Here is a 14,971-nt window from a genome sequence, read left to right on the forward strand (position 1 = left end):
AATGCCAGCAACTCCCAGCTGAGACGCTCCCAGTATAGTGAGCAAGGACAGCTGGGAAATGTAGTTCCCTAGTGCAGCCATCTTGTTATTTTTTTTCTTTTTTAGTTTACTCAGATCTTAAACATATCTTGCCTTTTAATTCTGAGATACCAATTTTCTGTGCAGTGACTAGTCCCACTTTGAGTGAATCATTACAAGGTCATCATGGAAAAGTCTTTTAACAGTTCCTGCAGTTAGCAGTTATCGGTTGCAGAGTACCCATACAAGAGCCTTCTCTCATGTTGCTCCAGTTTTATGGAATGAGGTGCCAGTTAAGCTGAGAGAAGAGAGGAATATAAAATGTTTTAGGAAACAGGTGAAGGTACTATATTTCGGGAGACTTTTGAGTAATTTTATTTATAATTTATTTGTAATACTGTTGATGTCGTGTCCGTTTTTTATTTTTCATAGTTATGTTTTAACTTTATTTATTATATTTATGTTAATTTTAGTAGTGTGACTATTGAAATCCACACTGAACAATATAATGGAAGGAGTGAAATATAAGACTGTTTAAATAAATAACAAAATTAAAGATAGACATGGTTTAATGGGACACAGCCAACATGGGATTTAACCAAAGGAAGTCTTGCCTTACCAATCAGCTTCATTTTTTGAAGGGGTTAATAAACATGGATTTAGAATATTTGGATTTTCAGAAGGCCTTTGACAAAGTCCCTCACGAGAAACTTCTGAGAAAATTAAAGCACCATGGAATAGGAGGAAATGTCCTATTCTGGATTGTGAACTGGTTAAAAGACAGGATACAAAGAATAGGACTAAATAGAGGAAAGTAAAATGTGAAGAGCTGCAGGAATCTGGACCAGGGCCTGTGCTTTTTATTATATTTATAAATGATCTGGAAAAGGGAACAATAAATTTAATGATCAGATTTGCACTGGATACAAAATTATTCCAAGTTGTTAAATCACAAGCAGATAATGAGAAATTGCAGGAGGACTTTATGAGACTGGGCATCCAAATGGCAGAAGACATTTAATGTGTACAACTGCAATAATCTAAGCATTAAAAGACTGTGCGCATTTTTAACTCTCCTAATGCATCGGGAGTTAAAAATGCATAAAAACTGTAAAATATGCGTTCAGCACAGGTCAAACACACATTTTAACAAAGGAAGGGGGAGCTGCTTGCACAAGTGGAGGCAGCCAACTTATCCGGCTATATGGCAACGGGGAAACAGTAGCCAGATAGCCGGATAAATCAGTATTTATCCATCTATCTGGCACAGGTCACTGCTATGTAGTCAGGTAAAGAACTTATCCAGCTATGCAGCAGCGATCACGCCAGATAGATGGATAAGTCGGTACTTATCTGGCTAGGTGGCACCAGTGGCTGCCGCCACTTACCCGCTCTGACATTTTTTTTCCCTTTTTAATTTTTTCTTTAGCTCTGGAACTTAACTAAAGCCTTGACCCAGGTGTTAAGTTTCCAGCACTAAAGAAGGTGTGCTGGCCCGATGCAGTCTCTCTGCATGGAGAAGTGATATAAATCTACTCCTCTAGTTATACTTTTCATCCATTATAATGACTACAAATCTTTAGTGATATCAATTTTACTATGAGTACCTCCAAATGTTTCTGTACACCACCCACCTAACACCCCCCCACCCCCACCTTCCGAAACCCACCCCAATTCAAAGTGCCCTTCTACAGTGGTACATATATAGAGAGTGTCAGACTGACTCTATACAGAGGCTCTCTCTTGCTCACTGTGATGAGAAAAATAGCGTGGGTGTGATAAATTTATCGCATCTTGCAGAAATTGCCTATGCAATAAAGGAGCAGAGTAATTAGCCTAACTACACCCTTTTTTATCGCAGAGGCTATTTTCGCTATATTTATAACATTTTGATAAATCTAGGGGAAAGTTAGGAATTATTAGGAAGGGACTGGAGAATATCATAATACCTCTGTACTGCTCCACGATGCGATAGCATCTAGAATATTGTGTGCAATTCTGGTCGCCACCTCTCAAAAAAGTTATAGCGGAACTGGAAAAGGTTCCAAGAAGGGCTACCAAAATGATAAAGGGAATGGAACAGTCCCTTATGAGGAAAGGTTAAGGAGAAGAGACAGCTCAGGAGAGGTATGATTGAAGTGAAACGGATACATGCTAGTAAAATAAAAAGACTAGTGGACACTCCATGGAGTTTCTAAGTAGCATATTTAAAGCAAATCAGAGAAAATGCTTTTTCAGTCAATGCACAATTAAGCTTTGATTTCATTGCCAGAAGATGTGGTAAATGCAATGTAGCTGAGTTTAAAAAAAGTTTGCACAAGTTCTTTGAGGAAAGGTCCATATACTGTTATTAACTAGATTAACTCAAGGAAAGCCACTGCTTATCATCGGGCATAAGCCTCATGAAATCTGTCTGTTATTTGGGATCCTGCCAGGTACTTGTGACCTGGATTGACCATTGCTGGAAACAGGACACTAGGCTTGAGGGACCCTTGGTCTGACTCAGTATGGCAGTTTTTAATATTCTTATGTTAACAGAAATATGATAATCCTCATGGAGTCATTAGAAATGTAATAAAAATAGGGATGAATAAACTGGATTTGAACAAGGGAGAAACGAGCTGGCTGCATCAAGAAAAGCAAAGGTTTGTTTGTCTCATTATTTTAGTCAGATGGAATGTTTAAAATAGAACTCAAACTTATATAACCAACCTGGGTTTGTCAGTATCAATTTAGTTCTAATCTCTTAAGTAAACTCATTTGCATTTTTATGTTTGCATTTCCATACAGATTGTTTCATATTTGTATGATTCACCATTAAGAGTTTTTCTCATGACTGAAGCAGCCCCTCTACCCTAGCATACAATAGGGGAGGCAATGCAAAAAGGTGCATTCAATAGAACGCATCTAGAACACATCTTTTAGCCAGCATTTGTACCTTTTATGCGGGCAAAACTTAACTCTCAGTGAAGAAAGGAATTTTCTGTACAAAAAATGTGCGAACATCAAGGAAAATAATACTTAGTACCCTCGCATGGAAATCCCATGCAAATAAGGACATTAAAGCCTGGATTTTCAAAGTCCCATGCGCGTAAACCCGATACGCACACAAGTGCCAGGCCCTGAAAAAGGGGGCGGGCCGGGGGCGTGGTCTGGGCGGGGCAGGACAGAGCCCAGCCGGGACAGCGGGGAAGCGCACGCCGGCAGCCAGCCGGCACACGGAAACTACTTCTGCTCTGGAGGTGCAGTAAGTAGTGAAATAACATTTGGGGTAGGTAGGTATTTATTTTATTTATTTTATTTTATTTATTTAAAATTTTTTATATACCGACATTCATCCAGGATATCACATCGGTTTACAGTGTAACACAAACAAACGCCAGGCATGGCGCTTTACATTGAACAAATAAAAACAAGTTAACAAATGAATAAATGAGGGTGTGAATAACAAGGGGAAATTTGCATTAAATAATCAACGAGGTTTGTAAATATATACATATGTACAAAAGGAAGACACTAAGAGATAAGCAGTTTAGGGGTGCTAGGAGGAGAGGGGGGAGTGGCGAGCAGAGGGAAGGGAATGAGGTGAGGGGGGGAGAAAAAGTGTATGAGGTGAGGGGGGGAGAAAAAGGTAGGAGAAGGGCGAAGTGAGGGGATAGAGGGCCAGAAGAGGGGGGCAGAGGAGAGGAAGGGGCTTTGGGCATGCCCAGGTCGGCTGGTCCACCCAATCACATGGTTGGTGTTGGTCGCAGGGGCCCCCTTCTGCAGTTCACTATCCTCTTGCTGTTCTCTTGGATCCTCTCCCCCACCTTCAGCCGCCTCTCCTTCCCAGCTCTGGTGGCCAGGAGGCAGAGTTGGGGAGAAGAGGCGGCTGAAGGTGCATGAGAGAATCTAAGAGAGCTGCGAGAGGACAGGGAACTGCACCTCATGTCTCTGCCAACTCAACCTCTGCCGCGGGCCTGGCACAATCACCCGTAGCAACAGGCAGCCCACAGAGACACCTTTATCTAGGGCTTTGCCTGGACACCCTAACCACCAATAAGTGATTATAAAGTCTTTGATTGTTCACAGGAGCTACTACAGCTTTTAAACTCTGGAGGAAGGAGCAGAGAGAGTGCCTGAATGACTGGGCATTTGTGTGAGCAGTCTGTGTAAGTTCTGTATGTGTGACTGATCATTTGTGTGTGTCAGTGAGAATGTGTGTCTGACCCTGTGTCAGTGAATATGTGAGATTGTATGTGTGATTGATCATGTGTATCAGCATGTGAGAGTATATGTGTAACTGATAACATGTGTGTCAGCATCTGAGAGTATATGTGTAATCATTTGTGTGTCAGCATGTGAATATATGTGTGACAGATCATGTGTGTGCTAGCATGTGAAAGTACGTGTGACTGTATGTGTCAGTGCTTATGTGTGTACGAGTGTGTGTGTCAGCATCAGAGTGTATGTGTGACTGTGTGTGTCAGTGAGCATGTGAGTGTGTGGATTAGAGAATGCATGTATATGAAAGCAAAAAGAGAGTCTATGCAAGCCCCAACAATCTCAAGGTGTTTGGAATCAAAAGTTCTCAGGAGAGAGCAGGGATTTTTTTATCTTTAGTTTTAATTATTGGGTGTTTGATGTGTTTGCTGTTTTGAAGTATTTTATTCTGGTTTGGGAAATGTTTAAAAAATGTTTGAGTTTTTATTTATTGGATATTTTATTCAGTTGTTTAGAAATAAGTATTATTTTTATTAGTATGGTTTTACTATTATGATTGATTTATATTTCTTGATTTTATTGTGTGATGTTGTATGAGGAATGGTGGCTAATCTGTTTTTCCGCTGTTATACTGCATAGATAGTATAGCTAGTTGCGATTTCCAGTTCAGTTTTGGTCTGTACATTTCTAGTTATACTTTATGCTTTCTTTATTCTGTGTTTGGTGAGAGTCTGTCAGTGTTCTGCACATGTGACCGATATGAGGTATTCTGCTAGCATGTAGTTTCTGTGTCAATTGCTAGCGATCCCTATGTTCTGTTTCCATAATAGGACGTTTATTGGTGTTTAGGGCCTGGTGTAATATTTGCAGTGTTGTCTTTTCATAGGTAGGGTTGTTACTGTTCGAGTGCTGGTAGTCAATGCTATTTTGGTATGGGACGTTTACTATATTGTAATTGTAATTCAGTTTACTCAAGGCTTTCCAAGGGGCAAGCCCACACCCAAAAGGCCTAATACAATATGGGCTCTAAGTATCTTTTTTTTTTTTTGCAGGGTTTTCAGGTTGGCACCACTGCAGTGCATGTAAATATAATATACATGTTACTGTAAATAATATTTTTACTTCAGAAGACTGTACTTTGAATGTCTTTGTGGTAGGCGATTAATAAATTTTAATAAATGAAAAATGAAAAATAGAATCTGATAAACATAATCTTTAATTGTGTCTGAGAGGGTACAAGGCTGTAAGGTTCACCTAGGGTGCCTTATACTCATGCACCAGCCCTGGCTACATGGCTTCATGTGGGAAAACAGGATTCCATCTCAAACTATGCTGCTTTGGGTCAGTGGATGTCCCCAGTCTTAGCTGCAGCAGTGATGGGCGCAGTCTCAGCCATGGCCAAATTTTCTTTTTTTAACGCCAGAAGAAGCCAGAAGAATGGATTACTTCTGCTCATCCCTCCCCTAAAGTAGGTAAGCAGACCAGAGCCTGGAGAACCATAACTGTAAAAACAGCAGACTCTGTAGCACACGGTCAATGGGAATGCACGGGTGAGGGGACCAGAGAAGTGGAGGCAGCTACAGACACAGAAAGGAAAGGAGTGAGCCAGGAGGAAATGCCTTGCATTGTTAGTGAGAATTCTGTCTGAGGTGGCTGGGCTGAGTTGGCTGTGGAACCAGTGAGTCTCCTGGAGTGACAAGGTGCAGAGAAGGGTGGGAAAGGGAAACTGAAGGAGTGCTGCAGGTTGGGGAAGGGCTGGCAGCAAACACTAATGGGTACATTTTAAAAAGGACGCACCAATTTTATTTCATGTGTGTGCCAACATACACATGTTATAAAATCCAATACCCACGCGTACATGCACACCTGATTTTATATCAGCGCATGCATGTGCGTGCCGGTGCCCACTCACACACGCAAGGGGGTGGGATTTCGCAATACATGCATGGCGACGCAATTGAGCTTTTGCCCAGTTCCCTCCCAGTCCGTTCCCTAACCCCCTACCTATTCTTTCTCCCTTTTCCCCCTCCTCCCTGACCCCTAAACCCACCCTAACTCAGCTAATGTTTTTTTGTTTTTAAACTTACTTCAGTTGAAGAGCTGAAGTAAATTCAGCATGCCGGCCAGGTGGCAGGCACGCTCTTTACCAGGACAGCACCTAATGGCCCCGCCCTGCCACCACCCTGCACAGACCCCACCCCGTTTAAGAAACCCAGCCCTTCTGCATGTACTGGGAGATATGTGCATGGCCAGGCTGCTCTGAAAATGCACTCAGCATGTACACAGCCCTGCCACATGTGAATCTCCTGGGATTTACGAACTCCAGGCTTTTAAAAATTGGCCTCTAAGTGAGCACATAAGCAGCAGCAGCACAACAGCAGAATGTGTGTATGTGTCTGTGAGAGAGAGAAGAGAGAGAGTGTATGTGTGTGCGTGTGTGAGTCACTGGTTGGCAGCATAATTGCCTCATTGTTTGGCAACTCGTTCAGGAGCAGGTTGGTTGGCAACACCAGGCCACAAATCTAGGTTATATATATATATATCCATAATATATCGGGCTTGGCAGTGTGTCTGTCAGTGCTCGTGCATGTTCCCCAGCCCGCCGATAGATGGCGCAGGTGGCTCCCTGGCCACCTTGGAGGCTCAAACATGCCATACAGCGGCCATGTCACAACACCAGCTACAAGAGGTACTCCTAGGGGAATTCTGCGCTACTGCGGAATGCAGAATTTGCTCAGAATTCCTCCTTCCCGCAGATTTCCTCCCGCACCTCGCCGATTTCCTCCCTCACCAGAAGACTATTCAAAACCGGAAGGACAGCAGCCATCGCGGGACAGGCAGAAAATAGCAGAGGAGACCCTGGCATGCCGCGAATGGAACGCATCCCACAGCGCACGTGCCGTTCACGGCGAAGATGAAGGCCCGGCACACCATTCGCGGCGAAAAGGGAAGGCCCCCATGTGCCGCGATCGGTGCACCAGGGCCTTCATCTTCGCCGCAAACGGAGCATGTGCCATAGGATGCCCTCCATTCGAGGCATGCCGGGGTCTCCACTGCTATTTCTGCTCAAGGCAAAAATGGAAGGCCCCCGTGTGCCACAAAAAGCGCGCCGGCCCTTCATCTTCGCCGCAAACGGCGTGGGTCCCGCAGCATGCCGGTGAGAGAGAATGTGTGTCAGGGAGGGGAGGGTGAGAGAGAGCAGGAGGGTGTGAGAGAGAGCATGGGGGATGCCGGATAGACAGAATGTCTGTGTGAGAGAGGGGGGGTGACAGAGAGCATGGTTGGTAAGAGGGGGGGGGGGGAGTGTGTGAGAGAGAGCGTGAGGTAAGAGAGGGTGGGTGGAGGGATGCTTGAGTGTGGGTTTCAGAGAGAGGGAGCCTATATGAGGGGAGTGTGATGCCGGTGAGAGAGAATGTGTGTATGAGCGAGGAGAGGGGGTGTGGGGGAGTGCGAGAGACAGCTTGGTAAATAAACTTTGCCAGCCCTGGCTTTAGCAAATGTACCTCCACGTCCCTTGCCCTGGGTGAAAACAATTTTGTTTTTGCTTTTCAGCTAACGCTTCCATACAAGAGCATATGTGCCAATAAAAAGGCTCACCACCCAGACGTAGAACGGGTACAGTTGCTAGTATATATATATATATATATATACATACACACACACACACACACACACACACATGAAAGATTTAACAAAACGGGTGAGGGGGCACTGCAGTTCAGTTTGCTCATCCCTGGTCAGGGATGAGCAAACTGAACTGCAGGGATGGCTTTCAAAATTATCCCCAAAATGGGTAAAATCTTTTAGTATATAGACCCCTTAGATTGTAATTTCTTCAAGAAAGGAACACTATAGTCAAATAAACTTTCTTGTATAATAGTATCTATGCTGATTTGTGCCATATAAATGATAAATATTATAAAAAGAAATATTCATTAATATTTGTGTACTTTTTGTCCAAATCAAAGTTCACTTAGAGAATAGCCACTGCCATTAGCAATGGTTACATGGAATAGACTTAGTTTTTGGGTACTTGCCAGGTTCTTATGGCCTGGATTGGCCACTGTTGGAAACAGGATGCTGGGCTTGATGGACCCTTGGTCTGACCCAGTATGGCATTTTCTTATGTTCTTATGTACTCCCAAAACTTAGGGGCCTATTTACTAAATTTTTTTCTCATTTTTTATCTATGAGAAAATGTTCAGTAAATAGGACCATGAATTATATGACTAGCATTCTTATTTTTTTTTGCTCTCACTGTATCAGCCATGATTTTAGTGCCATATCCTTGCAATAGTAGCATAGTTATTACCTCCAAAACATTCTTCATTAAAAATGATTTATTTGCAACAAAATAATAAGAAAAAATATTCAGATTTGTTAACATTAATCACAGCTGCTTAATTCTGTTAGCATCTTCTGGTGCACTACAAAAGTCTGTTGATGCAATGATGTTTCTTCTCTTCTACAGGTGTGAATTACCACCAATCCTCGCACAGAAATGAATAACTCAACATACACAAAACCTTCTGCAGGGAATGAGACAACACTCAGGAGTCCTTATAAAACTGTGGAGGTGATCTTCATAGTCATTGTGGCTGGATCCCTCAGTCTGGTAACCATCATTGGCAATATCTTGGTTATGCTATCTATTAAAGTCAACAGACATCTTCAGACAGTGAACAATTATTTCCTGTTTAGTTTAGCATGTGCTGACTTGATCATTGGTGTCTTTTCCATGAATCTGTACACTCTTTACACTGTGATTGGTTACTGGCCCCTGGGCCCTGTGGTGTGTGACCTCTGGTTGGCCCTCGACTATGTGGTCAGCAATGCATCTGTCATGAATCTACTTATCATCAGCTTTGACAGGTACTTTTGTGTTACAAAGCCATTGACTTATCCAGTAAGGCGAACCACCAAAATGGCAGGCATGATGATTGCAGCAGCTTGGGTCCTTTCCTTCATTTTGTGGGCACCTGCAATTCTCTTTTGGCAGTTCATCGTTGGAACAAGAACAGTTCGTGATGGGGAATGTTACATTCAGTTTTTTTCAAATCCTGCTGTTACATTTGGTACAGCTATTGCAGCATTTTATCTACCTGTCATAATCATGACCATATTGTATTGGCAGATATCACGTGCCAGCAAGAGTAGGATAAAGAAAGACATAAAAGAGTCAGTGCCAAGTCAGGATCCAATTTCACCCAGTCTAGTTCAAGGTAAAATAGTGAAACCTAACAATAACAACATCCCCACTAATGAAAATGAGCTGGAGCACAGCAAAATAAAAAATGGCAAAGCAACTGGAAATACTGTGACTGAAAATTGCATGGAGGGAATAGGGGAGGAGAAGGAGATCTCTAATGACTCCACTTCGGTAAGTGTTGTTGCTTCCAACATGAAGGAAGAAGATTCAGTCAAAGAAGCCACCACCAGAGCTTCCATTACCCAAGCCCATTCCATAGTGGAAAACTCTAATATCACATGCGTCAGAATAGTTACTAAGTCCCCAAGGAGTGATTGTAGTGCTACCACTGATACTACAGTAGAGATTGTTCCAGGGACCAATGGGCAGAATGGGGAAGAGAAACAGAACACTGTGGCCCAAAAAATTGTCAAGATGACCAAGCAACCAGCAAAAAAGAAGCTTCCTCCATCCAGAGAAAAGAAGGTCACCAAGACTATCTTGGCTATCTTGCTGGCTTTTATTATCACCTGGACTCCGTATAATGTGATGGTGCTTATCAACACCTTCTGTGCAATCTGTGTACCCAATACAGTATGGACTATAGGCTACTGGCTGTGCTATATCAATAGCACTATAAACCCTGCCTGCTATGCTCTGTGCAATGCCACTTTTAAGAAAACCTTTAAGCACCTTCTTATGTGTCAGTACAAGAACATAGGAACCACCAGATAAAAGAAAAAGAAGATGGAAGAAGTCCCAAGTTCAAATGATACACCGTAGCACATTGCACTCGTACGGAATGTATAATCACTAAAACCAGTTCTGAGACTGACTTGTGGATCAACTCAGTCATTAACAACTCAGAGAACATTCACAGCCAACAAATACTGGGAAGGGGGAATTTAAGCAGAAACAAAACTGTGGAAGACGTGAACTTGGGACACAGATCCATATTCTTTTATCATAGCATTCAGAAGGGCTTGTGAATCTATAATGTGTCAATCTGAGTGTATTACCCATCAGTTTTTTTGGTGTGTCTGTGTTTAAAATAACAAATGTATGGAATCTTTAACAAACAATAAGAGGTAAAGAGAAAAAGGTATATATGAGGCACTGAACAAATCCAAAATATGATAAGGAGGATTTGCTCCCAAAGCTCACAGTGTGGCTAATTACTTGATCAGGGTCTAATTAAGAGAGATGTAGTAAAGGCTAGCCATAACTGATTCATAGAGCTTTGCCTCTCTTTGCCATTAGCAAGAGCAAGCAAAGAAAACTATTCTTTAACATATTGTACATCATAGTGTTATTTAATTCCTAACCTTTTTGTATATTGTTAGAGTAAAAATATGCAAAATATATATAACTACTTATATATATATAATATGTAAATCAAGTTGAATGGCAAGAGAGCAAGTTTGTCCAGTATCCATTTTAAGTATTTTTTTTAATGACCTGGTAGTTCCTCCTTTCTCTTTTTTCTTCCAGCTCAATTGGAACAGGAACTAGGATTATGGTCCTATGAGCCCTCATTTGCAACTATCCTGGGATTTTTTCCCCTATTGTAAAAGATTTGCCCCCACTGTTCCTAGTCTGGTCATTGCGACAATAGCCCTGAACTGGGGAGCTCCTTCTAGATCCTTGTATGGTGGGTTCTAAATTTGGCCACCAGCTGTTTCCCTTAATAATCGGCAAGATTCCTTCCCCCTGTGATACTGAACATTGCCTCCATGGCATCTCAAATCCCAGTTGAATTGGGTTGTAGAAGACCTGATCTGGAAATCAAACCAGGGACTCTCCAAATGGCAGTGAGCAACACTGTCACTGAGCCGACCCATTTTTAAATACTTTTTCATTAAGAGGACAATTTTCAAAGGGATTTTTTTGGTTAAACACGTTTACCCACAGAAAATCCCCCTAAACTCTTGGCAGGGAAAATGGGCAGCCCTGGCGGTGAGACTGTAGCAGGCCAATGAAAGTACACTTATGGATTTCATTTTGCAATCCCCACATGGCTTCCTCCTCATTTTTCCTGCCTACCTTTTCATCTGCAAAGTATGCATGGAAAAACCTCCATATAGCACTGGCTGGCCAGTGGGGTTTGAAATGGAAACTCCCTGTGCTTTCCCTTTCAAAATCCATGGCAGACCCACAAGTACCAAGTACCCAAGGGGTTAAAAGCTAAGCAGGAGGGCTGAAAATGGTCTTCTAAATGTTCAAACCACTATACACACTAAATGAAGCCTGTCAATTGTTCCATTAGAAAATCAAAGACATCAAGGAACAGTGACCATATTACACTGTAACCCCTTAAGCATGAAAACAACTTCTCTTCAACCTTGAAGTGTCCAAAATAAATATTTAAAGCTGGTATCATACACTGTGAACATTGAGATCTAAATATTCAAACCAAAATTCCTAGAACTACATCACTGAAATACAAGAATGGACTCCTTCAGTCAATAAGAAAAGTCAAAGGAAGAACCCCAGGTTAATCAGTGACTTATACTCATAGTTTCAATGAAGTGGAAATTATATACCTTCTAGAGAAAAATGAAGCATTGATCATGTTGCTTTAAATTCATATGGGGTACCTTTGTTTGAGATAATATATTGTAGGATTAGAGCAATAAAGGAGTTTATCACTGACAAAATAGAGATAAACAAAGCCAGATAAGAATGCTTTTCTATAAGATAACAGTCCAGTATACAGTAATAAGAAAAATGTGCCAAAAACTAACTTTTACTTACCTACCTAAGAACATATGTTGACGTCTATTGAGTCCAGCATCTTGTCTCAGATAGTGGCCAATCAGGGTCATTAAGAAGTACCCAGCAGATCTCAAAGAGTAGATCCAATTTCTTGTTGCTTATTTCCAGGGACACGTGATGGCTTTCCCCCAAAGTCTGTCTGGCTAATAATTATTTATGGACTTTATCTCCAAGAACTTGACCAAATCCCTTTTAAGCCCAGAGACCTAACCTGTGTAGACATTCTTCTTAAGGGAGCCTTTCCATCCCCTTTATCATTGTTCCTTTTGTAATTCTGCTATATCTTTCTTGAGATGGGGCGACCTGAATTACACATATTACTCAAGATGGGGGTCATACCATAGATGTACACAGAGGCATTATGATATCCACAATTTATTCTCCATACCTTTCTGAATAATTCCTAACATTATATTTACTTTTCCGACCACTGCCTCAAACTGAGCTAAGGATTTCAGTATTAATTTATTGCCATAATGACTTGGATCCTTTTCCTATATAGTGACTCCTAATATGGAACAGAGCATTGTGTACGTACTGTATATTTATGATTATTTTTCCATATGTGTATCATTGTTCACTTGTTCACTTTAAATTTCATTTGCCATTTATATGCCTAGTTTTCCAATCTCTCAAGCTCCTTTTGTAGTTCTTCACAGTCTGCTTGTGTGTGAACCACTTTTAATATTTGTGAGATCATCTGAAAATTTGATCACTTCCATTATTGCTCCCTTTCCCAGATCATTAATGAAAAATGACGTAACACTGATCTCAGTACAGATCTCTGGAGCACACCACTATTTACCTTTCTCCATTGGAAAAACTGACTATTTAGTCTTACTCTTTGCTTGCAATCTTTTAACCAGTTACCATTCTACAGTAAGTCATTGCCTCCTATCCAATGATTTTTAGTTTTCTGAGGAGTCTCTCATGAGGAACTTTATCAAATGCCTTCTGAAAATCCAAATACACTATGTTGATCATTTCACCTTTATCCACATACTTCACTTTCAAAGAATTCTAATAGGTTAGAAAGGCTTGATCTTGCTTTGCTAAATGTATGCTGCCTCTTCCACATTAAGCCATGATATCTATAAGACCAAAAATTTTGCTCTACAATAGCTTCCACCATTTACCCAGCTCCAATACCAGGTTCAGTGGTCTGTAGTTATTTGGGTCGTCCCTTGAGCACGTCTTGAAAAATAGCATTAAATTTTTTCCCCTCCAGAGACAGATTTGAATAATAGGTTACATATTGTCAGTAGCAGTTCTGCAATTTCATATTTAAGTTCTGTTAGAACTTCAAAATGAATACCATCAGATCCCAGTGATTTCCTACTATTTCATTTGTCAATTTGCTTTAGTACCTCTTCCTGATTTACAAAGGTTTGATTCAGTCGCTCTGAATCATCACCTACAAAGAATAGTTCAGGCATATCTCTTCTACATCCTCCCCAGTAAAGACAGAAATACAGAATAATGTAGTTTTTTCTGTTATGGCCTTATCCTCTCTGAATGCCCTTTTACTGCCCCCTCCCCAGGCCCAAGTTATGTAATGGTCCAACTGACTCTTAGAGAAAAAAGTACTATTATAAGCTTTTGCTTCTTTGCAAGTCTCTCCATTTCTCTCTTGGCCTGCCTTATTAACAGTTTACATTTATTCTGGCAGTGCTTAATTTTCTAATTTTTTCAAAATATGCCTATTGGATTTGATAGCCTCTTTCATAGCACCTTTTAGCCATGCTGGTGGATGCTTATTCTTCTTTTTACTTTTTTAATTTGTGGAATACATTTTATCTAGGATTCCATAATGAAGTTTTAAAATATTCTCCAATCTCATGCAGACTTTTAACCTTTGGAACTGCTCTTTTTAGTTTCCTTATCTTATCATAGCCTCCCTTTTTAAAGTTACATGTTTTTATTGTAGTTTTATTTTCCCTACGGTAATTATCTCAAATTTGATTGCATTAGAATCTCCATTGCCAAATGGTTCTGTCCCCATTATCCCTTGTACCAGATCCATTTATGTTATAGAGGAAAACTTTTACTGCATTTTGCATGTTGTAGAAAATATATATAATTTTAAAACTTCAAATTCTATTTCAGTTATAAAGTATAGTTCAACATGTAAAAATGCCATAAATATAATTATCAAAAGTAAAATGTTTTTATGACACTAAATTATTAGCAATTTTTTATGCATAAATCAGATAAATACCATTAACATAGTAGCAGTACACAATTAAGAATGTTTTTTCATGACTACTGCATATAGAGGGGATAATTTTATGACAGCATGGGTAAATTATGTGGCAGTTATACACATAAGTTCACTTTGAAAATAGGTGTAAATGATGCACATTTGTAATATGTAAATATGTAAATTTGCTTTGAAGATTTCACCCACCCAAAGTTACACCTGCTCTTTGTATGATATAACTTATGCATGTGAATTTATGTGCATACATTTTAAAAGCAAAATGCCATGCATGTAAACCCCAGGCAATTTTATAACAAACGGCTTACATGCATAAACCTATGTTTTATGCCCATAAATGCTTTGAAAATTATCCCTGAAAAATTTCAAGCATATAAATGTGAGCCTTAATATGACTGAATAATGATGATATAAAATGTTTATTTACATATTCGATGCGGTAAACTTTTCTTGCAGTGCTGAAGTTGTACCTTACAAAATCACAGTTCTAGGTGGGTAACAAGCAATATACATGATCAATTGTCACATAGAACTGAGATGGTAAAACAAATCAAACTCATGATACTTGA

The 14,971-nt window shown here is 40.5% G+C and overlaps 1 protein-coding gene across 3 annotated transcripts in view; it reads left to right on the forward strand.

The window, feature by feature from the left end:
• The window catches only part of CHRM2 (cholinergic receptor muscarinic 2), a 395,804-nt gene that overhangs the window by 310,968 nt on the left and 69,865 nt on the right, over positions 1-14,971 (forward strand). For 2 of the 3 annotated variants that reach the window (XM_029615737.1, XM_029615738.1), the window contains one exon: positions 8,693-13,097. The exons of the other annotated variant lie outside the window; for it this stretch is intronic. In XM_029615737.1, coding sequence (XP_029471597.1) covers positions 8,723-10,144 — 1,422 coding nt within the window. In that variant the 5' untranslated portion in view covers positions 8,693-8,722 and the 3' untranslated portion in view covers positions 10,145-13,097. Of the gene's footprint in view, positions 1-8,692; positions 13,098-14,971 lie in introns of those variants that run through there. 3 annotated transcript variants of the gene reach the window in all.

This window comes from Rhinatrema bivittatum, chromosome 9, assembly GCF_901001135.1.
Source record: "Rhinatrema bivittatum chromosome 9, aRhiBiv1.1, whole genome shotgun sequence".
Classification (NCBI taxonomy): Eukaryota; Metazoa; Chordata; class Amphibia; order Gymnophiona; family Rhinatrematidae; genus Rhinatrema; species Rhinatrema bivittatum.